Raw genomic sequence first — 21,857 nt, 5'->3', positions numbered from 1 at the left:
GGAAAATTTCCTGGCACTCCTAGATATACATTGTTATGTCAAAAAGTATTTTTTCTTCTATTTTTTTTTTTTTTGCCATTTCTGTATCTGGTAAGCAGTTTGTCAGAAAGCAAACCGTTTAGCCTAATGCTAACAATGCAAAATGCCATTGATGGGCTAACAAATAGCATCTGTGTGTGGCATCAGGGTGTGTGGTTGGTTTCCTAGGGCTCCAAAAGTTTATTTATTTATTTTTTTAGCAACTTTTAACAAACAAACAAACAAACAAAAAACAACAAGCTGTAAAAGTGCTTTTTTTTTTTTTTCTTTTTTTTTTTGTGTCCACCTGGTTTGTCTAGTGCAGGGGTGGCGAGATCCGGTCCTCGAGGGCCGCAGTCCTGCAGGTTTTGGATATTTCCCTTCTTCAACACAGCTGATTCATGATCATCTCATCAGCAAGCTCTGCAGAAGCCTGATAACGAGCCTGTTAATTGGAATCAGCTGCACTACGAGTAGGGAAATCTATAAAACCTGCAGGACTCCGGCCCTCGAGGACCGCAGTTTGCCACCCCTGGACTCTAGTGTGCTTGTGGAAAATTTCCTGGCACTCCTAGATATACATTGTTATGTCAAAAAGTATTTTTTCTTCTATTTTTTTTTTTTTTTTGCCATTTCTGTATCTGGTAAGCAGTTTGTCAGAAAGCAAACCGTTTAGCCTAATGCTAACAATGCAAAATGCCATTGATGGGCTAACAAATAGCATCTGTGTGTGGCATCAGGGTGTGTGGTTGGTTTCCTAGGGCTCCAGAAGTTTATTTATTTATTTATTTTTAGCAACTTTTAACAAACAAACAAAAAAACAATACGCTGTAAAAGTGTTTTTTTTATTTTTATTTTTTTTATTTTTTTATTTCTACGTCCACCTGTGTACCCAAAGTGTTCTAATTTCCATTCCTCTGATTTTCCAACAACAAAAAAAGGGACCTATAATTATACATCACTTTGGACAACCAGTTATAAATAACCGTAATGCGGACCCTGGATTACAACACAACAGATGATATTGACCACTCAAAAACTTCGAGCCTTATATGGGCATATGTCTCCTCGTGATGATGTCATGTAGTGTCATTGCTCTTCAATCAATGAAAAGACAGGCAGAGGGCGTGTCTGTCCTCTCGGGTCAGGAAGACACACTGAGGGCAAATGTAACTTGCCTAACAGGCGTGTGAAGTGACTCAAGATATGCAGTAAAGTGTTTCAAGTAGACAGTAAACAGCCAAGGGGGCAATTTGCATACCAGCAGAATTTGAGGAGGACTCACATCAGACTGGAAGGCTGGCTAAGTTGGGAACATGAGGCGTTAGCAGCTGGTTTGGAGTATTTGCATTACAAACAGCTGCAAGACAGCAACAAGGCAGCAGCACAAAAGAAAAGAGAACTTTTTCATCAGTTGGAAGCACGTTAGTGGTCTGACAGAAAATTTCCTGTGTCTTCACTATGGGGAAGTCAGGTAAGTGCCAAGCTTGGCCAACCTGCACAAGATGTAAATCAAATTACTTGTTTCCTTTTTGAGTGGATCTGCTTTTATTGTATTCTGTGCTGGCTGTGAGTCAGCGCTGACATTTGTGCGGCTGTGCATTACTGTATGAATGTGCCTATTGTGTTGGAGCAGTGGAGAAAAGAGCAGTGAGTGATGGCACCGGCACTTGGGCGACAATCACTGGTAATCTCTGTCTGGCCTCTAAACGACCACACTCAAGCTCCAGTATGGATTCTGCAATAACATTTATTGAACTCGGTGTTCAATAGTCGTGTCTCCTTTTTGCCAGGCTGATGTCTGACATTCCCCGCTGCCTCTCCTTGATATGTCTTCTCAGCCTCAAAGCAATTTGCAGAGGAGGTGCTGCAGTGCCATAACGAGTACAGGAAGAAGCACCAGGCTCCAGCACTCAAACTGAGCAGCAAGCTGAGTAAAGAGGCCGCCCGGTGGGTCCAACGCACAAACATGTACTCGTGCTGAAGTTGAAGTTTATTGAACATATATATCTATATCTATATATATATATCTATATATATATATCTATATATATATATATCTATATATATATATATATATATATATATATATATATATATATATATATATATATATATATATATATATATATATATATATATATTTCATGGCAATACAAGTTTATGTTGCAACTTCAAAAACAAAACGTTGGCTCGTGTGTGTTGTTGTGGCAAAACAATCACATCTTGCTTAAGAGTCATTTAATTTCCTCAAGCGTGTGGTATACTAAAGGGACAGTTGGAAGAACATAAATAAACTTTAATTATAGGACACCAATATGGAAGGACTAGATTGTCATGCTCAACACAAAATTAAGTCAATGTTGCAGAATAACACATAACATAACATAATATAACATACACAAAACATTCTATACATCTTCTATAGCTTGATATACAGTGTTACCAGATTATTATTTTTTTGTTTCAACAACAACCAAACATTTATATTACCAACTCTTGAGTGAAAACATCTAAACTGCACTTTCAATGCTAACTCGATTAGCAGAGGCTAACTAGTGGGTAGCGAGTGGCTATAGGCTAACGAGCTATGAAATTGTCATTGATATGTTTGTTGTTCAGAACAAAACCAAATGTTTAGCTTTAGTACATCAGTTTTGTCTCTGTGAAGATCAATTTACAGCTTTAATGCACTTTAGATGGTAACTCAATTAGCAGAAGCTAACTAGTGGGTAGTAAGTAAGTAGCTAAGTAGTTAGCTAACAAGGGCTATCAAATTCTCACACTTTTTTTTTTTTTGCTTACAAGTAAGCCAATTGTTTAGATTTAGAACACAGCAGATTTTTTGTTTTGTTTTGTTTAAGCAATTTAATGTTACATATTGTATGTTGTAGATAAGGTGACCAAATCAAAATTGGGGGAGGCTAAGATGCTACATTAGCTGCTATGTTATCTCTTTTACTCCCTTCTTAATGTCACATTATACATGTTTTGTTTGCTTGTTTTGATATTTTTTTCACTCTTAAATTCATGATTTAAGGTGTATTAATGAATGTTGTTGTCTCTTTAATTAAAGTTATGCTGAGAGTTTGGCTAGCACGCGCATCCTAAAACACAGCGAGGAGTCCAGTAGGGGGAGCTGTGGAGAGAACCTGGCATGGGCGTCCTATGACCAATCAGGTACATCAATGATGACCTATCACAATAATCATGGGACAAAACAAGGTTGCGCTAATTTTTATTTCAGCACCCATCTAATATTTTCTGTCAGCGGTTGGTTGGTCGCGACTGTTTAGCGTGAAGTAAAGTGCAAATGCGCATTCTTCTCTTGAGAAGCGTGGATCCTTTTCATTCTCTTCCATTTTAGAGCTCAAGAGGCATGATTCAGTGCTGAAAAATGCGTCGCCGTGAGTCATAAAGCATCTAGAATGGAGCCGCGCGGGGGTGACCAAAAGTGCAGCATTGTAAATAAAAATGTAGCCCGTGGGGATTTGTGCTGATCAAAAAAGATTCCGTGACAATGCTGTCATTGTGATTATGGTGTGTGACAGAAGAGTGATTTGATGGCGCCTAAATTGAGGTTACTCTGCGTGCAGGAAAGGATGTGGCCGACCGCTGGTACAATGAAGTGAAACAGTATAACTTCAGCTCTCCTGGATTCTCCTCTGGCACTGGTGAGAATCTCGTGCGTTGCTCTTACTTAGCTTTGATTCATGGTTAGTAGGTTGGTTGGTTAATGAGACTTATTTGTTGGTTATTCAGCGTGATTTCCCAACCTTAATTGAGCCATTGCAGACATTTTATGTAGACTAAATTAGGGATAGACCGATTATCGGCCGGGCCGATTATCGGTGCCGATATTTGGCAGTTTGACAAATATCGGTATCGGCCTTTTGACCAATCTGAAAGCCAATAAAACGGGTATTTTGAACACATTCTGACAATTTGTTCACCTTCTGCAAAAATCTTTTGAAACTTTTTACGAATCCTGATGAAAACCCCAAATTTGCTACGTTTGCGTTCATTTTTTTGCACAGTGAAATACAGGAACTTTTCATTTATGGATCTATTTCAATTTCCACTTTAGAAATAAGGATGCTGACACTGGGAATTCCCTACATGTTTTATTTTTAAGAATGAAAAAAAAAAGAAATGTTGAAACTCCCTGCAATTTTTTTTAAATATAATTGTTAAACAAAGCTGCCAATATCGTTTAAAATTGAAAAGAAAAAGTACTTTTTAATTTTTACACTAATATTTTCTCTTCTACAGCAAATAAATATCGGCTTGAAATATCGGTTATCGTTCTCCTTGACTACTAATAATCGGTATCAGTATCGGCCTTGAAAAAGCCATATCGGTCTATCACTAGACTAAATCAACTCAAAATATAAATGTGATGTTTATGCTCAACTGGATTGTATTATTTGTTGGATAAATTAGACGTACCGACATTAAAATGTGCACTTTTTCACATTCCTCCCCAGTCTTATCTGACTCGATTATTTGTGACCTTTCCATTTTGGCCTATAAATTCTTCGTCCATTAGCCGAGGCATGCATGATGTTGTTGTCGTTGTCATGCTGATGTCACGCCGCAATCAGAATGCGAGAGTCCGACTCAAGACACCCGCCATGGGTCAACTGACGGCAAATCACATTCCTCGTCTCCGTGTCGCCGCCAGCGTGACGCGATTGTTCTTTCGAGACATCAGTTTGCAGGAGGCGACTGCAGTTGATTGCACACTCCTCGCAGCGCCACATGCGGTGTTATGTTCAACTAATGAGGGAAAATGAGCTACAGAGAGAGACCAATGTTAGCATTCTTGTATGCCTAAATATTTAAAAGAGCTTCCATTTGTTTTAGAGTTCAACTAAACTTCTTATGTGGTCCTTCAACAGCAGCTTTGGTACCAAACTTGCTGCTCAGAAAACCATTCTGAACCATTGAGTGTTCATTTTGATAAGTTATATTCAAGTAGAATATGTTTAAACCGGGATAAAGCCAAATATTAAGATTAGAGTTAACCTCCCCTACATTTAAATGCACAAATCAGCTAAAATAAAAATACATAAAAAGGGGGAAGTTTGGTCCACTCACTTCTGTTAGGGAATCGGATGTATGTCAACATACTGTATGAAAACGATCTTGTGACAGTCAGTTGAGAACTGAAAATATTTCCTTCAAATGAAGCATAAAATGAGGTGATGCAGGCATATTGATGTGCTAATTTGTCATTCTGAACCCAACTGTAAAAATATGAAGTAGATTGAACTGTATTGATTAAAAAAATAAAATAAATCAACTACCATATATGTACTGTATTTTGGTCCAGTTCCATGGCTCTTGGTCTGTTTTCTCTACGTGATGACAACACAACAAAGCAAAATTAACGTTTCATTCTATAGCCAACAATCATGGCTCAATTGCGCCATCTGCTGGTCGCTGCCCAGTACTAAAATCCACCAGGCTTGCATTTGCTTCGAACTGTAGTGACGCCATAGTTGATAATCTTTCGGTGGACATTACCAAAAACATTCTTGTTGGATGAATTGAAGACTCTAAATTGTCCATAGGTGTGAATCAGCTTGAAGTTAGGTAAATTTTCAATATTATTCTTAACAAATTGGCTGTGAAGTGAATTTTTAATAAGCACAGGATGATCAACATGGCCGTTGCGATCATCATTGGTGTCCAAAATTCTGCCTGGGGGCCATTTGCAGGCTCTTTTTTTAATTGGCTCACGGAATATTTGAAAAATAAACTTTATACACCACCTGCATAATACCACTAAACATTTTAAATTACTTAGCATAACTTGAACACAATTTGATTGATTTTTTATCATAATAAATGTGTTCCACCCATAGGCCATTTCACAGCAATGGTGTGGAAGAACAGTACGAGGCTGGGCGTCGGTAAGGCCATCGCATCAGACGGTTCGTCCTTCGTGGTGGCTCGATACTCTCCAGCTGGGAATATCACCAACCAAGGACACTTTGAGAACAACGTCCTCCCTGCTAAAACTCCAGGCTCCCCCTCCTAAAAATGCCGGCGACTTGACTTAAACCCAGGAGAGCGCCACTTATTGCCTTGCCGTGTGGAGAATTGCTCTGCCAACCTGCATTGGACTTTAAGGAACCACTTTCTCCTTGGAAATGGAACAATACATGGTGCAGCGTTGAAAAGAGAAAAACGTACTATTGTTTACTAACACACAGGGACTTAAAGTGGTCTGTATTTGTATGTTTAAGTTTACATTATGGCTTCCATTATGAAGTAATTGATTCATTGTTTTCTACTTTGTTTTTGCACTAGTTAACTGAGAATCTTTGTGTTTAACTTGTATTGTATGTTTTAAATAATTAAAGTGGAAAAATTGATTATTGTAATCTGTCAATTAAACTGAAATTACTGTTGGCTTTGCCTGTTTTAGCCCATGTTGTTGTTTTTGCTTTGCATGCTGTGTAAATTTAACTACAATACTTCATACATCATAACTATCAATTTTTACATTTGACCTTATAGACGGTTAATGAATTTTACATTGTGATATGTACTAGCTGTATGTTTGCATGTTTCTAATATAGCCTAGAGTAGTTACAGGATAAACAAGGCAGACACTAAAGTAACCGAAATAAACTTTATTTAATTAGAGAAATTATTTATGCAGGTTGTTTTCTCTTCAAAAACAAATTGTGTTGTGTTGTCTAAATAATTTGGTAACAAAACAAAAAAAACAACTAAATACAATGCTCGATTAGAACTATTATACATAAGTCATTGCTATGGCAGTGGTAGTGGTTTTGATTATCAAATTTAGCGGTGCTCAAAATAAAATAAAAAAGCACCAATGCTGATGGCGTTAATTATATATTAATGCACTTCCTATTATTGTCTCCAATTTATTAGAAGCAGAAAAAGTGATAATAAGATGCAACACATTTCCCATAAGGCATTGCAAAAGTGTTTGTATTGGTCCCTCCCATCTCCTTGGTGTTGAATTTCAATATGAATCTTTCCAACATGTAGATTTGAAATTAGATTTATTTATTTATTTATTTTTTGGGGAGGGGGCGAGGGGGTTTCAAACACCAGCTAATTTGTTTATGGTAAGTACGTTGGTCTTTAAAGGACAAATGTTATGTATTAGTGAATTGTCAGTTGAATTTTTCGTAAAGGTTGAACAAGCTTATGAGTGATAATAAATAGTAATAATAAAAGTTTAACTTGAACTTTTACCCAATGTATTTTATTGGTGAAGTATGCATAACGTGCTGATTTCGGGAGCTGAGCAAAAAAAATATTGAGGCATTATTATTAAGGTAGGTGTAATGACCAAAAGGTGTTTTTATGTTCACCGTCTCCCAAACTAAAATCAGTGCAGTCCCTCCAGCAAAGCTTGCATCCTAACAGACTTTATTCATTCAGCAGGTATTGGAGATGCAACATACAGTAGCAGCGATACAGGGTGGTGTTTAGGCTTTAGGTGGGGGAGGGGGTGGAGGAAGAGGAAGTCAAGCTTCAAATCAACCGCACCATTCACATGGTCAGCTCCTGGAAAGAAGAGGAACACAAACATGTAACTGGAATTCACCTCCATGTTGGCTTTTCTTTTTCTTTTTCTTTTTTAAACCTATCCTGCATTACTTGCTATAAAAGCTTGTTTAAAAGTGCTTTGGCGCCCTCTTGTGGAATATTGATGTTGAGCAACTATGTTCAAGTGAGATCAGGAACTTTATTTAGACAAAAGTAGTGCTTTGCCACCATCTGTGGCATCCAAATGTAATTACAAGCCTTATTTGGGTTTTTTTTTTTTAGCGCACTTCATGTTTTCCATCACTGGTCTGCTCAGAAAACTGTTGAGACGGACAACCTGTCCAACATGTATCCAAAAACCTTATATGGTCAACACACACATGGTTCTGCACAGCCACAGACTTTATAACTGTGTTGTAAACCAAACGGTAGCCAATTGGGAAGCGACTTGAAGTTCACACTGTCGCCAGACATACATAGAGGAGCTTACAAGTCATTCACCACGATAAAATGACAAGAAGAATTTGTTCGGGCAATGTAGTTAGCTAGTGTAGTTCGAGTTCTTCTTCTTTGTATTTACTATTAATGTAGATGCCCTGTGTCACAACGCTGCCTCTCACAGGTCAGTCTTGGTACTACAATTGCCATCTCTCACATCTAAGCTGTTCAAAATGGCTACAGTGTAGCCGACTGCTCAGGGTGTTGATCTTATACTGCCATCTAGTGGTAAGAAGCCTCGAACTGAAGAGTTAGTGAGGAAAATTCAACTTGTCATTGACCTTTATTGTTTCCCCCGCTAAATAACCTCCCGCTCTTTCTATGACTCATTAATTTATTCGCCATCTGCCATCCTCACCATGATAGCGTTCACTATGTCATTCTTGTTGTGTTTCAGCGCACGCACGGCCTTGGCTCGAGACACGTTGGCCTGAGCCATCACCAGCTCGATGTCCCTCTGCTCCAGACCGCCGTCGTCCACCTGAAAAAGACAGCATTAGGATAGGAACAGGTTCAAGGTGTCGTAAGCTGTGCCCCATATCAGTGAGTCTACCTCCTCTTCCTCCTCTTCACTCTCCTCCTTGATGCTCAGGCTGGGTGGGACAGGTGGCGCCAAGGGAGCGGAGGTCACAGGCACCTTGAATTTCTCTGCAGCAGCTTTGTGAGCCTGTTGAGAAAGATCCTCAATCTGGGAGGAAGAGAGAAGAGAGGAATCCGAAATGATGCAATCATTGGAAACAAGCATCAAGAGATTTAAAAAGAAGAAGCGACTTACCTTGGCCTCCCCGAATACGATATAAATGTCTGACGCAGGGCTTTTGAAAACATCTGGTCGGCTAATGACGAACAGGATACTCTTGGACTTTCTTATGGTTATTCTGGTCACGCCATGGACCGGCTTTAGACCTAGTTTCGACATGGCCTGCACACAGCAGCGGAAGACATTTCATGATATACTTGCATCAAAGTGATGAAAGTTAGCATTACAAGTCTCACCTTGCGGGCTTTCTTCTCACTGCGGCTCTGTTTTGGTTTGTTCGGGCCTTCGTCTGCGGAGGAGAAGGACTGCAGGGGAAGCCAAACGTTATTGGGGACTATTTTAACAAACATGGCACCAAAAACAACAAACCCTTCTTCATATGATAGCTTAAAAATACTCAAGCTCATGAATTTGCTAAAAAGTAAGTAGTGCAGGTTATAGTAATAAAAAACACAGTAGTAAATGAATACCTCTTTGCACAGTAGAATCAATACAGGCAAAAAAGGCACCAGGACTCACTTGTGGTTGAGGTCTTACTGGCTCCTCCTCCAGCTCAAGGACTGATCCATCACTCTCAGACTCATTACAGGAGGCCACTAGAGAACCTAGATAAGAACAGACACAATACATGAACCGTAAACTAGGTGTCTTTGCTTGTTTGTTTATTTTGTTATTGTAGTAGACCAAAGTGAAACTGGGAAGTCAGGTGAAATTATACGGGTAATTTATTCAAATTCTAAAATATTAGTGCGATGAATACATTTCCTAAACATCGAGGGTATACTGACCCATCACAAAAAATAATCTAGGTTGGGTTGATGTATCAAAACTGGCTGATTTAACTCATTTGCTCCCAATAACGTGTAAATCCGTTTTTTTTAATGTTCTAAGTTTCCCAAAGACGTATTTATACGTTTGTTTTTTTTGTTTTTTTTTATGCTAGAGCATACAGAAGGCTTTGATGCAGCCTCTCAGCTGCAAAGAACGGTTGCAGAAATGGTAGTTATGACACAAACGGCCAGCAGGTGGCAGCAGAACAAAGGAGATCAACCAGGGCCATCTAGAAAAAAAGCTCAATTACTTACAATTTTAAATAGATTTGTGAAAACCTAGCTCTCTTCTAATGCTAATTGCTGCAAAATGGAAACAGATAGAAACATATTTTTTTTCTCCTGATGAAAAAAGAGACTTTAATCTTTCTTTTGATAGATTCCATGCTTTTATAGAAATAGAACACAATATTCTGTGGGCCTTGCAAAATCAGTCAAAATCCAGTAAAACAACCGGGAGCGAACGGTATTGCTTCTGTGAAAATGGCTGGGAGAGAATGAGTTAAACATAACTTTGGCAAAGGTACCGTTATAAAGTCCATAGTGTTTCATTGGCAGCAATAAATAACTCTTAATGTCTTACCTTAGCTCTTAAGAGACGTTTGTGATGTATTATTTTCGTAACACTACAAACAGAATGAGAAATATAATGGCGCAATGAACTGAAATGTAGATGTAAGAACTCACAACTGTTTTTGAAGTCTTCAGAAGTTGCGTGGTTGCGGTTGACTGAATAGCCTAACTCTTTGTCGGTAAGCTGATGAGAAGAGAAAGGGCGGCTTTCCTTTTGATCGGATGGAGCTGTTCTCTCCATGGATCCACTGCTGTTTCCTGCTGCTACTTTGAGAACAGACTCTTGAACACATTTCGGGAGTCCACAATCCTCCTCACTGTCTGTTCCTCTCTCGACTAGACTGGAATCTTACGGGGAAACGACAAAATGATCAACACCTGATCGTATTTTCTGACGGTTAGTATTCGCAAATCACTTAATTCTTACCTTTGGCCGTGTTCTTTGTGCAGCCTTGTTTGGTGGAATGTGGTGAAGGTATGGAAGATGACTCCTGGGTTGGCTTGGACACCCGAAAAGATGGCGAGGGTAAAGGAATACTTGAGTCAGATTGAGTCAGTGTCGGATAGGTGATGGTGACATCTTTGTCATTGGGAATAAATTGGGGGGAAAGTACTCGCTGGCTTGGAGGAGAAGTGGAGTAAATTGTGGCGGATGTATCGGTTGTGGCTACGGAAGGAAGTTGTGGGACTGGAAGTGCAGGTTGGGATTCTTGCACAGGTGTGGGAAGGTCACATTGGGGCTCCGTTGAAGCTTGAGGGATGGGTGAGGAAAGGGTCACGGGAGAGGCAGACGAAGGAAATAAAGTGGATGGTGATGAGTTCTGATCATCGTCGAGGTTGTTGTCATTAATATCCACCCGGATTCTTCTCTCACTATTTGACAGTGGTCTGTTATCAAGCACTTCCTGTCTGTTGTCAAGCATTTCTGCTCTATTGTCCAGCCCGTCTTGTATCTGGTGTGATTCTTGGTTTGTTTCCACTGCAGCATTTAGGTTCACTCTAGTAGACCTGTCACAGCTGCGACTCAAGTTATTTTGGCATTTTTCAACTCGAATCTGTGATCCAGACTTGTCTTTCTTCTGCTGACACTCGACTGATGTTTTATTGTTTGATTTTTTGCCTTTATTCGGCATTGAAAGACCACCAACTGCATTTGAGCTTGCATCTTTTGAAGTGGGTTTGGTAGCAAGAGGTTTCTGTTCATCAGGACTGGAGTCCAAATTTGTGGTCACTTTAAAGGCCCTGTGTTTCCGCCTTCGCCCTTTCTTAGTAGCGTCAGCTTTCTCTGTGCAAAGAGCAGTGTCATGTGCAAAACCTTCCCCGGTAGTCTGTGGGGAAGAGGGAGTTTCTTTTTTCTGTTTATCATTTTTTGAGCATTTCTTTTTTAATTTCTTAGTATTTTCTTCCTCACCTGTCCCTGAGTTCAACTGAACACACTGCTGTCCCTTAAAGGCATCTTTAGTCTTTGGTTCATCAGCAAGACCGTCAGTCGTTGGACTGGCATCAATTGTTTTTCGGTCTCCAGTCTTAGGCTCCGCCCTCATCTCATCTGATTCTGATTGCAAACCATTATTTGCACCTCGAATGGGTGCCGATGCATTAGATTTACATCTAGGATTAAAGGAACCAAAGGATCCATTTAGTAAAGTAAGTGCTATGTTACTATCTGGGGTGATTGTCTGATTGCCTAGACCACTTCCTGGTTTGCTTTTGAGATGTTGGCTCAATGCAGATTTGGCCACGCTGGTGTTATTTAACTGCAAGGTACAGTGTCCCTCTTGTGAGGATGGTGTCTGTGTCACGTGTGTTGTTTGGATTACAGAAGCGCTCGCTACTTCTTGTTCGTCATTGGGCGTTGCGGCAGAAAGACTTACCGGCATCTCTTCAAGTGGAATATTCGAAACGGATTCTCTGACTTTAACACTCACAAACTTGGGTTTCACTTCCTCAGACAGAGCATTCAGTCCGTCACGCATTGCTATTCCCAGTGAATCAAAGGTAGAGTCATTATTATTGTTGGAATCCATCCATGTTACTTGTATTTGTGTGTCTGTGTTATCTCCATCATTGTTTTGATTTAAATTACTGACATCATTGTGAAGGAATCTTCTTTCTCCCCCACCTGCCTCTGAGATCTCCTCAATGGACCTCCAACAAACCAAGTTGGACACAGAAGTCCCCTCCCCTCTCAGTTCTTTATCATCTTTCTGATGCTTTTTTCCATCCATTCTGTTGTTATCTTTCATCTGCAGAACATAACCAAAAGGATTGTCATATTGTTGGTATGCTTCACTACTCATGTTGGGAATCACAGTAGTCTCTGTCCTTTGACCTCGTGTGTCACACATGAGTACACTCTCTGCCTCTAACTCGTACTTCTTCCCCAGTGACAAGGAAAGAGACTCTCCTGCTCCCCATACTCCATATTCAGATACTGATCCTGAATGTACTTCAGTCTTGTCATCACACCAAATCCTGGGTTCAGGATCAATTTCCCTTCTTGTATCTGTTTCTGAGTTTTCTCTTTTGGGTGAGATGGCTAGAGGAGAGTGAGGGGATCCTGATGCTCCAAGTACCCTCTCGTCAGTACTCAAGTTCTCCTGACCGGAATCGCCGGGACAATGTTCAGGAGTCAGAGTCAGATTGTCTGCAAGGCCTAAAATAACCTCTGGAGAGGTAGAGATTGGGATATTACTGGGGTTGGGACTGGGGTCTTTAGGATAGGAGAGAGGAATGACACCTTTGTTCAAGTCATTTGTAGCAGTGGTCATACCCAAACTCAAGGAACCGAAATCAGAAGCTCTACAGTCCACACTTCTAATCTCCACTCTGCTGTTTTCATTCTTCTTGTTCCAGTCTTCTCTCTCTGGCTTATCAGATCTATTGGAGGACCAATGTGATGATAAAATTCTACTTGCTCCTGCAGCTACATGGCTTCCTGACTGATAACGACTCTGCTTAATTAACAGTTTATAAGAATCCCTTTCTGGAGTGGGATCTTCTTCTATGCCTTCATTGGGCTGCTCCGAACCAACATCATTCAAGTCATCCTCATCTCCTAATTCCTTAACAAGAACTGGACTACAAGGGTCTGTAGTCTCTTGCGTCCCCAAAGAAAGGGGAGGGCAGGATAGGGCAGCAGGGTTGTGAGAAACATCACAAGGGCTATTTCTAGATTCCTCCAGAGAACTAAGATCTTCTATCATTTCAGTCTTATTATCATTAGCTTTGCAAGAAAACTCGCTTTGATGGGAAGCTGTACATTGTTTTGCCGAGATCTCATCCATTTGTGCAGCTTTCGTTTCGTCTAATGGACTGGAACATTCGAGTGCTTCTGCAGATTTGTGATCCATTTCATTGCATTTGGACTCGGCGGACATATCTGCACAAAGACAAGTCGGTTCAGGGTGAGCCACTATCATATATGGACTTTGCTGTGTGTGGAAAGATTCCGTTTGACCAATTGCAGTGGCAAGTAACTGTTCAGATTCTGATTGCATTTCAGTAGAATCAAGTGTTGGCTCTAATGACTGCGCATGCCTCTCAGTGCTGTACAGGCGTTCATCTTCCTCTCCATTATATGAAGCAGAATCTAATGAGTCATCTGTGTCATCTTGAAAACAGAAGAAGTCATCCAGACCGTCATTTATAGATGTCTCTGAGAGTGTATGAAGAAAGGAGGCTGAGCTGTCCTCGTCGGTAGCACCCTCCACTACTTCTCTGGTGTACTCTCCCTCCTCATCATCTTGCTCTTCTTCATCTTCTTCCTCCTCAATCACTTTTACCTCCACATTCGCTTCCTCAACTGCCTCACCGCTGTTGTCAGTGTCGTCATCAGATTCCTCATCATCATCCCCATCTTCCACCATTTTATTACCATTGACATCATCATCTGCAAAGTCATCGTCATCTTCTTCATCGCCATCTTCAACATCTGCTTCCTCCTCTCCGGCCGCATACGCGTCGACATCCTTGCCTTCACTCCTGTCCATCACTATTTCATTGTCATCTTCTGTGGGAAAGAGGGTGATTTCAAAGGAATCAGCTTTGAAAATAAGGCTTGTGTGAGGAGGAAATGGAATCAGGGAGACAGGGATCATCCTTTCTTCTTCTGGTACATCCTCAGAACAAGCTGCCTGAGGAAACATAAAAGAACTGGGGCCAAACCGACCAAAGGGTCCGGGACAGAAAGGATCCAGGTGAACGACAGGTGAGTCAGGACTCGGGTTAGATGAAGTTATATCAGGAGTGACAGTTGTGGACGTTTTCTCTGTCTGTTCCGCTGTGTGTCCGTAATCTACCGCAGAGATACATGGGTCCAGTTGCAGGTTAAGAACTGAATGCATAGGTCTTAATTGCTCGTCCATCCCTGCACTAGCCTCTTCTAGTGGACAGAGGGAGCCCTCAGACTCTCCACCATCCTCCTGGGAGTCACTGGTGTGGCTGCTACTGCTCCTTGGTGGAGGTGTACGCGCAGTCACCCAACTAGGACGGCAACTTTCTCGAGGAATCTTGGTCTCATCTTCATCATTTTGAGCCTCTTCCTCTTCAAGTATCGTTGTAGCCGTCATCCCAAGCCGAGGGTTAATGATATCCTCAGAAGACTGTGGATATTCCCCGACCCTCTCCCCCTCACGCTCTGGACTTGTTCGCACCTTGTCCTCACCAACTTCATCTCCAATCTCAGACAAGGAGCCAACAAAGCAAGCACGAGCCTCCTGTGTGTCTTCGGCAAGCATCAGGTTGGGAGAAGTGGAGGGAGAGGTGGATGACGCATAGGAGGAGGTCCAGCTGCCTCCCTCAGCTGTCATATAAGAGCCAGAGGGGGAGGTCACAGGGGAGCAGAGGTCGTCACTGTCTGAGGGTAAGCCCGGTGAGGGGGAGAAAGCAGGAGAGCCTGGATATGAATGATGTTTAAGATGTGAGGAGCGTGAGGCCATCTTGATTGGAGTGGAAGGGGCGGTATAATACAGGTCCGGGTCGAGGGATGAGGGCACACCTACGCGGAGTGGGTCTACAGAACAAGTTGGCTCAGAAAAGGACAGAGTCACTGGACAGGCCTGCTCGTGGACAGACTGGGAAGGCACTTCATCGTTAGCAAGGCTTTGACTCTCTTCCTTTGCCATCAAATTGTCATCATTTGTGACAGGTTCCAGACACGAGGAAGAAGGTAATGGAAGACTGTTCACAGGGGAAATGTGTACGGTTGAGGGTGGAGCATGCTCTGTTTGTTTATCTTCTTTGTCCGGGTTTTTTATTTTGCACTCTTCATTGCTTGCTTCCGTCTGGGTCTTGTTTGCTTTTGTCTGAGCTTCAGCAAAACTTTGGATAACTGATGATGAGCTAGCCTGACCACAGTGTCCGTGCGAGCGCGTCTCTTTTAAGATCTCTGACGGTTTAAGAAGTGTCTCCTGGCCCATCACCACCCTTGTGTCCATGGTCTGTAGCTCTGGATAATCACTCTCCACCTCGGAACCAGTCAGGACCTGATGGCAAAAAACACATTTTAATGCCCTGCATTTACAGAAGGGATAAGAAAGAGTTTTCTAACAAGCCTAACAGACTTTGATTCTCTCCATTTTAACGGGGACAAGCCGGCCACAAGGTCCATGACCACCTAACTTTCCGGACAATCTCGGCAGGTTGTTGTGCCGATGGTCAGATCCTTCAGGTTGGGGTCTTGGAGGCCCAGTAGAGTTAGAAGTTGCATGAAATAGTCTGGGTCCAAATGGGGACGTGTACGACGGTAGTAGCTTCTGAGGAGTGCTGGGGGACGGGCTCGAACCACTGTCAGAAGGGGAAGAGCCACTGTCACTGCGTGTAGACGCTGTGGACGGATGTCTGCTTTTGCCTGGAAGACAAATTCATTTTACACAGTTATAGGATATCAACATATCCCTCCAAGAAAAATCTTTGTAGAGATCAAATTTGATCACTGATGATAATTTTTAACTGATGAGTCAATGGGGGACTCACTACTCGGACTTAAGTCTATTTTTGGAGACATGCAAGTTGACTTAGACTCATCCACTTAATACTCGAGACTTAATTTGGACTCTTCTTTTGGGACTTGTGAATATTATGAGTCTCTATGGTGTGGCTTGCTCTCATTTTCTGTCCTTACTCCAAATATCTATGTATATCTGTGTCTGCGTGCGGATCAGGTGCCGGCTCATAAGTTGTCCCTCTCTCTCTTACTACCTTCCCGTGCGGCCAAGCAACATCCAATATTTCGGCTTTAATTATAATTACTGTAATTATATTTATTATTTAATTCAGAGGTGTCCAAACTACGGCCCGGGGGGCATTTGCGGCCCGCCGTCAATTTTTCAGTGACCCGCGACATATGCTAAAACTGGCATTTGACTCAGTTCAAATAAAATAAAAACAAAAATGTTTGGAGATGGTCAAAGTAAGAAGGGAGAGTGTTGAAAAACACAGGTGCTATTAAAGGTTATTTTAGTTAACTAAAACTAACGAAATAACTGAAACTAAAATTCAAAAAACAATTTCATTAACGGAAAAAAAAAAATGCTTTTTAAAAAAACAAAAACTAAATTAATTACATTTTATGTTTACAAAACTAACTAAAACTATAATTATGGCAACAATGTCCTTGGTAATTAATTTAATGCATGAGCTTTTGGGGATGATTTTAAATGTGATTTTTAGTCGATTTATTTTGATATAAACCGGAATAATGACGTTTGAAAGTATGTCACGCATAAGTGACATCATCTAGCAGCAGCCAATAGTAAAGCACGTTCAGATGACGTCGCTCGCACGGTATTTTTTAAATATTGCGCACAAGTAATACACATTTGAAAAAAAACCTAATACTAATACTGAAACTAACTAAAACTAAACTAAACCTAAGCATTTATTATAGAACAAACTAATAAAAACAGAACAACCCTGAAAACTAATAAAACTAACTCAAATTAAATTCCAAAACTATAATAACATTACTGCCATATTACAAATAAATTGGTTTATATACTGTAGCATTTTTCTAAATATGAAAAAGCACAAATAAATTATTTGTCCAATTTTTTAGGACTAAACACAGTTTCTTTTCGTGCGTCCTTCTGATTTTCTGCATGTGGCCCTCAAATGAAAAAGTTTGGACAACCCTGATTTAATTTACTAATTTCAAATATAACTTAAGATTTAGATTTGGAAGTACAAATTGTGATCCTAAAGACTTGAACTTGTCTTGGACTCGTGGTCAGGGACTTGGACTTAAATTGGATTCATGGTCAGGGACTTGAGACTTGACTTGGACTTAACCTTAGAGACTTGTGTCCATCTCTGACTCATTGTAAATGAAACATGGATCTGGACAACAAAATTGTATTGTATTGTTTATTGATTGATTTAACAGAGCAATACATTCGGCCACATGAATTCAGCTTTATATCCAAATAAATATCCCGAATGGATGTGCTGTGAGTCCCTCTCTGTAAGACAGAGAGAACAGAGGCTTCATTTTAACTAGGCCGTTGCCACCATGACCTCAATCCGCATGCTGATTGGCCATTTTGACACACAAGTGGCACAGCTCTGTGCCAGCCGCCGACACACAAACGTCACCCTGCCAGTTATCATTGCCGCCCTGCTTCCTGAGCACTACTCATGGCCGTGGCGGGTGCAAGCATCAGCACTTAGCATCTCTGCTTTGATCTCCACCCCAACAAGACGCTTCGAAGTGTGTTTGTGCGCGAGCTGAGTCACGTCTTGGAGAGTTGGCTCAAATGAGAGCGATACCCCGCTAAGCATGATCACAACTGAGTCAACACAGTGCAGGCTAACAGTACAATAAACGCCGTGTCGATGTTTTCCCTGCAAAAAATGACTAAAAGGCAACAGTTGCCTAAATGTTAGCTACCACATCTGAGCAGCAGTTTCTTAAATAGATGTGTGCTGCTCCTTTGGGGGAAGGCATTGAAACAGTAAGTGGAGCAGAATCAGTGAGGCTGCAGCGCCTCCTCGACAGGCCTGAGGGGAGTCAGCTAGTGCGCTGATGAAGGAAGGAAAAAAAAAAAAAAAAGAAAACACTGATTTTCACTCCAACTGTCTGATGCTTTCAAACAATATGATTTATTATGTGTGCATGCACAATGAAGCATTTGTAATACATAATTCCAATGAGATGAAATCTGTATTTTTTTTTCATCATAGAGTTCAAATTTCTTCGATGATATCTAAGAAACCCGAATAACTGACATTGTTTTCTCTTATTTCAGGAAAATGATCCTTTAATCAATCAGGTAAGCTCAATCATAAAAATATTCAATAGTGTAATCAATCATTCATCCATAAATCACGTATGAGAGACTTACAATTTTGTAAGCATAAACAGAACTTAATCTATGATATATACATATTCCATTATTTACATTTTCCAACATGTTTTATTGCTCTTAATAGCATTACTTCACCAATACTTTCTTGTAGGTCTTAAAATGGTTAGTTAACTACTTGACATGTTGATTTTACTACTCTTCAACAATGCCTAATGTGGTATCTTTACAAATGGCAAAGGCTTGGAATGTTTGCGAACATAGCAAATGTTGTTTTTCCATCACTGTTTGTTAAAGGTTGCAAACAGTCACAAAATATTCACAAAAAGTTTTAATGGTTACAAACCCTTTTTTCTTGTCAACAACAAATTTGGAACGCCTATGCTACAGTTTGTGAAAAAAAGAAATAAATATTACGTTCGAAAGCCATCGCCGCTCAGTGAGATACTACCATTAAGTCAATTCCGTTCCCATTGACGTGTATATCCGTCAATGGCAGTAAATGAGTTAAAGATTGAATGCTACTTCAGCAACTTGTTTTCCAATCAGCTAATTTACAGAGGACTACAATAACGCTCTGTGTAGCAGGAGTTAGGGTTAAGGTTAGCATTAAACCTGTCATTGGTGCAAAAAAAGTGTTGTGACCACTGTACTGTGCTAATTAAAAGTGAACAGTTGAAGTTTTCATTGACTAGTTGAGGATGGTTTCCACAGAAAAATTTAATCGATGGAATTTGGGGTGAAAGAACCGCGAATAAGCAGGAGTTTACTGTACAACATTTTCTGTTTACTGTTAACAACAAATCATGGCAAAAGACTGGCACAGTACTGCATTAACGCAACACCAAGGAGCTTTCAATTTTTGTTGATTATGGCAGCACCATATGGACAAAAGTAGGGGTGTGAATTGCCTAGTACCTGACGATTCGATTCGTATCACGATTCATGATTCGATACCGATTAATCCCGATACAAATTTCTAAGTCGATTGTTGCAATTTTTTAAATTCAAATTGAAATAAAAATATTAAGGCTTAATGTTCATTAATATAACATTTTTTCCATGCTTAAGGTGTGAACCCTAACCCGAAGTAAGACGTTTTGTTGAATATTTTTCCATTAAAATATGGAAGTTTAAAAATCGATTCAGCCGCCTATTGAATCGATTCAAGAATTGCGCGATACAATATCGCGATATATTGCCGAATCGATTTTTTTTTTAACACCCCTAGACAAAAGTGGCAGTGTTTTGCCTGGAGGAAGACCACATTTTCTTTTTCTTTTTTTTTTTTGGTTTTCTCCGACAAAACTTTTCGGTGGTCTTGCAGCTTCTGCCATGACGACCGCAATCGCATGTATACGTCGGAATCGACTTCCGTGTTTATAAGGCCTGAAAAGGGAGACCGTATGCCGTAAAGCAGTCCACATTTGTAGTTTTTGTGTGGCAGGGTTTCTGCCACCCTCATCAAGCGCCAGTAAAAGCGATATAGACCCCCTCAGGCCATAGCAAAGGTACCACGCAACTAGCTGTTAGTTACCTGCATTGTCATACACATACACATACAACATCACAAAGTATGTGTGATTTCTGCCAATGCTGCGGTGTCATGGTCCAGCTAATTAAGGCAGTCAGGGAGGAAAGGGCGGAGCCACGTTAGTACGCTCGTCTGACAGTTGACAAAACTGCATAGTGCAATGAGGGATGGTTCGGGACGAGGCTGCATGCGCATAGACATGGAGGCACTGGAGCAGAGGATGAGGCAGTGGGCCGAGGGCAGGGTTAGGGCGGGGAGGGGTTTGCGGAAGAGGCAGAGAAATAGATGACAGCGGCAAACAGTGCCATTTTTGCAAGTCATGGGGAGTTGCGGACAGTAACTGAAAGGTTGCTAAGGGCTTAAGAAGGAGCTCTTACTAACAGTCAACATTCTGCTCTTATATGCTATCACAGTCTTAGCAATGTCCCCCTTTTTCTGTCACAAAAGTCCCACAGGTCCTACCTGGTCCTGGTCCAGGGAGCCCGGTGTCGTCCTCTCCCTGCCCCGGATGCTCGTTGACGGATCTGTGAGCGCTCTCCCCCGGCATGCTCTTCTCGCGGCTGCCTCTCGTTGCCTCTGACGCAACAATAAAAGCCAGAACAGACAAGGTGAACAAGAGGAGGGGGGGGGGATGGAGATGGAGGAAGGGAGAGGATGGGGGAGGGAGCGGAGCGCTTAGGGACCCAGCGCTCGCATCTCCCCTGCAGCACGTGTTTGTGGATGAGCAAGGTTTTGTTTTCTTCAGTTGTGCGGCAAACGACGCCGCTTTGCCGTGCGCTTTAATTACGATGATCGACTCAAACGCTCGCCATGTGTTATGTGCGTGTTTGCAGGCATGTCGAATCCTGCAGTCTCACGTCCAATTCTTCCTCTCCTCCCTCCCTTCGCTCTCCCAGCCCAAGCTGTGACTGGATCTTGGGGAGGTGATGTCAGCAGATTTCATGCATCCCTCTCAGTGCTGCCCTCCAACTGCGGAGGAAGATACTGCAAAAACAAGGCAACCGCCGAGTGAAATTCTCAACAAACCGAGGAAAGAGAAAACTGGAGCAAACCTGAATGTATCTAATTACACCCCTTCTGCATCGCTAATGAGCCCCCTAAGGCTAGTGAGAGCATCTGTTTATCTTCCCCCACCTTAAAGGATCTGCCTCCTCCTTTTTTATACTTTGGCAGATAACAAGTGCGGAATGCATATAGGCGCTAATGGAACGAGAAAGACAGAGGAGGCTGCATGAGCCGCATGAGGGCAGTTTCTATGGCAACCCAAAACTTCCCACGACACTGTTGGTGTTACGGAGCAGAGCAGAAGTCATGCCGACCATACAAATGCGTCTAATGGTCTCACCTAAACAATACACAGCTGGTAGTGCAATGATTTAAAGTGAAAGCTTGCCAATTCGTGAGACAGAAATATATGAGAAAAAAATTATTTTATAGTTTACAGATTCATTTGACTTTACCTTAATATTGGTGCCTGATTGTTTTGTTTTTGTTTGCACAATAAATGTGACGGGGACTGTACATATAGAGCATAATAGGGATAAACCAATCTGCAATATTTTGACAAATATCTGCATCGGCCTTTTTACGAATACGAAGGTCGATAAAGTTGGTATCTCACTGAGTAGTGAATGCTTGCGAACGTAGCAAATTTAGGGTTTTCATTAGGATGTTCACTGGCAGCTTTTACTTGTCGCAAAGACATTTCAAACATACAATTTTTTCACTGTCTGCGAAGATATTTTGAAACCTTTTACAAACTGACAAAAAAAAATAAATAAAAATTAGCTACATTCACATGC

General features: G+C 41.1%; 2 protein-coding genes across 2 annotated transcripts; one reads left to right on the top strand and one right to left on the bottom strand.

Moving 5' to 3' along the window:
- The first annotated feature begins 1,141 nt into the window (after positions 1–1,141).
- Positions 1,142–6,453, top strand: glipr2l (GLI pathogenesis-related 2, like). The gene is made up of 5 exons (XM_077526986.1): positions 1,142–1,492; positions 1,860–1,968; positions 3,095–3,198; positions 3,615–3,692; positions 5,889–6,453. Exons 1-5 carry the CDS (start codon positions 1,480–1,482, stop codon positions 6,062–6,064), a joined length of 480 nt encoding a protein of 159 aa, XP_077383112.1. The 5' UTR covers positions 1,142–1,479; the 3' UTR covers positions 6,065–6,453.
- A 967-nt stretch (positions 6,454–7,420) lies between these two features.
- On the bottom strand, positions 7,421–21,227 carry nacad (NAC alpha domain containing). Its single transcript, XM_077527197.1, has 10 exons — positions 20,518–21,227; positions 15,783–16,069; positions 10,646–15,704; positions 10,333–10,566; positions 9,335–9,420; positions 9,052–9,120; positions 8,831–8,977; positions 8,609–8,743; positions 8,414–8,536; positions 7,421–7,575 (listed from the first exon to the last, which is right to left on the bottom strand). Exons 1-10 carry the CDS (start codon positions 20,600–20,602, stop codon positions 7,561–7,563), a joined length of 6,240 nt encoding a protein of 2,079 aa, XP_077383323.1. The 5' UTR covers positions 20,603–21,227; the 3' UTR covers positions 7,421–7,560.
- Between the last annotated feature and the right edge of the window lie 630 nt (positions 21,228–21,857).

Source organism: Festucalex cinctus, chromosome 7 (assembly GCF_051991245.1).
Source record: "Festucalex cinctus isolate MCC-2025b chromosome 7, RoL_Fcin_1.0, whole genome shotgun sequence".
In the NCBI taxonomy this organism is placed as follows: Eukaryota; Metazoa; Chordata; class Actinopteri; order Syngnathiformes; family Syngnathidae; genus Festucalex; species Festucalex cinctus.
Note: the sequence above shows the minus strand (reverse complement) of the source record. Positions and strands in the feature narration are given on the sequence as shown.

Excerpts from the sequence above, each read along its gene's own strand:
- nacad (XM_077527197.1), bottom strand. The coding sequence starts at position 20,602 with ATGCCGGGGGAGAGCGCTCACAGATCCGTCAACGAGCATCCGGGGCAG. Across the intron at positions 8,744-8,830 it reads TCGTATTCGGGGAGGCCAAG|ATTGAGGATCTTTCTCAACA; the intron begins GTAAGTCGCTTC and ends TCTTCCTCCCAG. Across the intron at positions 8,537-8,608 it reads GTGAAGAGGAGGAAGAGGAG|GTGGACGACGGCGGTCTGGA; the intron begins GTAGACTCACTG and ends TGTCTTTTTCAG.
- glipr2l (XM_077526986.1), top strand. Across the intron at positions 1,969-3,094 it reads CTGAGTAAAGAGGCCGCCCG|TTATGCTGAGAGTTTGGCTA; the intron begins GTGGGTCCAACG and ends CTTTAATTAAAG. Across the intron at positions 3,693-5,888 it reads TGGATTCTCCTCTGGCACTG|GCCATTTCACAGCAATGGTG; the intron begins GTGAGAATCTCG and ends TTCCACCCATAG.